Raw genomic sequence first — 2,987 nt, 5'->3', positions numbered from 1 at the left:
GTAAAGCAGAAAATTTCAAATGACAGTTTCTGATTTATTCACCGTTGGATCGAGTTGAAATTTGAACTGCGCATTCCTCTCATCTTGTTCTTCATTCTGGTCGGTGGAGAGGTTGATTGAAGGTTTGCAGTAGGAGAAATTGGCTTCGCAAGAGAGGAATTAGGTTTCCTATTTTTACACAGAGCAGCAATCTTTGAACGGCAATTTCTCATTCTTTCACCGTTGGATCGACGTGAAATTTAAACTGTAGATTCTTCATATCTTGTTCTTCATTCTGAAGGGTGGAGATTTTAATTGGAGGTCTGCAGAGGGAGAAATTGGCTTCGACAGAAGCTCTGTTTTTGGGTATATTTCATCTTCTTGCTTCTCATTTGTAAGCTTTGGTGATTTGATGTTTTAGCTGGTTACATGCACGTTTTTGTGCTTTGTTTGAGACTCTCTTATACCTCATTTGATTATAGTGGAGCTATTTCATTGGTCTGGACGACCCCGTGATTTTTACCTCTCACATTGAGGGGATTTTCCACGTTAAAATCCAAGTGTGTTCTTGTTATTGTTTTACTTGCTATATCTGCTTGTTATTGTTGCTGCTATATTATGTTGTGAGTGCTTCCATATTACTCTTGTGTTGAATATTTGTATTGTTTTCGCTGCTAGACTCTTTCACTAAAAATAAAATTATAAAAAAGAATTTATAATTTTTTTAATATGGCTTATCTATATTAAAATTTTATAATTCGTCTTTGCTCTCAATCCAACAAACCAAAGATCTAAGTACTATTAAAAATTTGTTGTTAATCAATAAATTATTATATAAGGCGAAATTTAAATCTTTAATACTTATTTAAACGAAATAGTGAATTAATCATTAAACCAAGCTAAGTTGATTTTACAAAACATTTTTTTGTTGGGGTCAGGTTTCATAACTTCATAGGAGAACAGTTCGTTTAAGCTCTGTGGCCCATTAATGCAAAAACGTGAATCATAGTTAATATAGCAATGGACCCAACTTAACCCAACTTAACTTAGCCGTTGAAAATTTGAATCCTTGCTTTAATTACAACCAACACGGTGTCAAGAACCCACATCCCAATGACAAAAATACCCTCGCAATTCGAACCATGAAACCGCGATTATGTACACAAATTTGAATCCTAGATCGAATCTCAGCCGTTTAATGTAAGTCCCTTTTCATTACTACTATTCCACTTCAAAATTTTCAAATCAAACGGAAAACAAAGCAAAGCCCTCCCCAAACCCTCACATCTAGCGTGAGAGAGAGAGAGAGAGAGAGAGAGAGTGTCTGTGTGCGTGTGCATGAATGAGTTCGAGTTCGAGTTCGAGTTAGAACACGATCTATGTTGAGCGATCCAGTTCTATCTCAAATCCCTAGCAAAAACTCCAATAATCCATCTTGAACAGGCAGGAAACAATTAAGGTTCAGAATTTCTCAAATTCGCAGATACGGGATTCTGTTCTTCAACTCCTCATTCAGGTATGAAATGAACACTGCAGTTTTTATTATTGTTTCTTTTTGTGTGCTTACTGCGTCATTTCTGATCTTTTTGTTTTTCTGTGGTAGAATGCTGAGAGATTCCAAGTTGACGCGCCGAAATCCAGTGAAAAACGAAGAGATCGAGAATGTGGATCCTTCGGATTCCGCATCTGCTGCTTCGAGCTGCGGCGAAGGTTCTAGACCTCCACTAAACACAATTCAGGAAGGGAGTTCTCTTAGCAAGATCGAGAGGACTCCTTCTAAGCTCCACAAAGCAAGAGGATCTGATCCACCTGTGCCGTTTCGCACGCCGGATAAGCACGCAGCAGGAGGATCAGTCCTGTCCAAGAACCGGTTCGGATGGAATCAGAAGAACGATGCAGTTTCCATGTGCGATGAGAGGAGGGGATCTGGTGCTGTGAGTAATGTCACTCCTAGGGTGACACGCACTGGAGGAAGAGCTGCTGCTGCTACCACGGCTTGTTCGGAGAGCAATTCGGTGCAGAGCACTCCGACAAAGAGTGTGACAAAGCCTCCTCCGAGCTCAAGTGTTCGGAGTAAGGCTGATGGAAGTTTCAGTGCTCGCTTGGGAAGCTATATTTCCTTGTATAAAGGGGTTCCTAGCTCGGCTGTTACCCCAACGGTTATTAACACTATCGAAGTGCCTCACTTTGATCTCAAGGAAGATCCTTCCTTCTGGATTAATCACAATGTACAGGTAAGATTAAGATATGTATCCCAATTGAGCTAATTAGCTTCTCTTTTTATTTATTTTTGGGTTTTTTTTTGGAAGGGGGTTTTGAATTCTAATGCGAAAACTTGGTTAGGTTATTATTCGTGTTCGCCCCCTCAATAGCATGGAGAGGAGTATGCATGGTTATAACAGATGTTTGAAGCAAGAAAGTGCGCAGTGCATTACTTGGGTTGGGCAACCGGAATCTCGATTCACATTTGACCATGTTGCATGTGAAACAGTAGACCAGGTGTGTTAGCATTGAAAAGAGAGGTTGATGCACGGATTCACTGGATGAAGTTGTTAATTTCTTCTGTCTCTCTCTTTTTATTATTTATTTAGTTATTTATTTATTTTTATGTAGGAAATGATTTTCCGAATGGCTGGTCTTCCAATGGTAGAAAACTGCCTTTCAGGATATAACAGTTGTATGTTCGCATATGGACAGGTATTATGCTGAATGGATTAGTCTAATTGTTATTCTGTTATTGTTATTCATCCTTGTAAGCAATTTAACTTGTAGGCATTTCATTTGTTAGCTATGTGTACTTTACCTGGGTTATGCAAAACCCCATTATTGTGATTGGTTTCATATTTAGTTGAAAATCGTGATCCCGCTTATTATCTGTGTTATCCATGACCGCATAAACCTTGATAGTGTATGCTGCTTGCTTGTTAGCAAAGATTTGCGATTACCAAATGGTAATGTTGCACTGACAGTAGCATAAAGGTTTCATCCTTTCATGCCCCATAATTTAG

General features: G+C 38.9%; 1 protein-coding gene across 4 annotated transcripts in view; it reads left to right on the top strand.

The window, feature by feature from the left end:
• The window catches only part of LOC107622937 (kinesin-like protein KIN-12D), a 15,735-nt gene continuing 13,922 nt past the window's right edge, over positions 1,175-2,987 (top strand). For 2 of the 4 annotated variants that reach the window (XM_021114803.1, XM_016325017.2), the window contains exons 1-4: positions 1,187-1,495; positions 1,583-2,213; positions 2,323-2,478; positions 2,593-2,676. In XM_021114803.1, coding sequence (XP_020970462.1) covers positions 1,584-2,213; positions 2,323-2,478; positions 2,593-2,676 — 870 coding nt within the window. In that variant the 5' untranslated portion in view covers positions 1,187-1,495; position 1,583. Of the gene's footprint in view, positions 1,496-1,582; positions 2,214-2,322; positions 2,479-2,592; positions 2,677-2,987 lie in introns of all 4 variants that reach the window. The other 2 variants (XM_021114804.1, XR_002356559.1) reach the window with 2 other exon arrangements.

The sequence above is a fragment of the Arachis ipaensis genome, chromosome B10 (assembly GCF_000816755.2).
Source record: "Arachis ipaensis cultivar K30076 chromosome B10, Araip1.1, whole genome shotgun sequence".
Lineage (NCBI taxonomy): Eukaryota > Viridiplantae > Streptophyta > Magnoliopsida > Fabales > Fabaceae > Arachis > Arachis ipaensis.
Note: the sequence above shows the minus strand (reverse complement) of the source record. Positions and strands in the feature narration are given on the sequence as shown.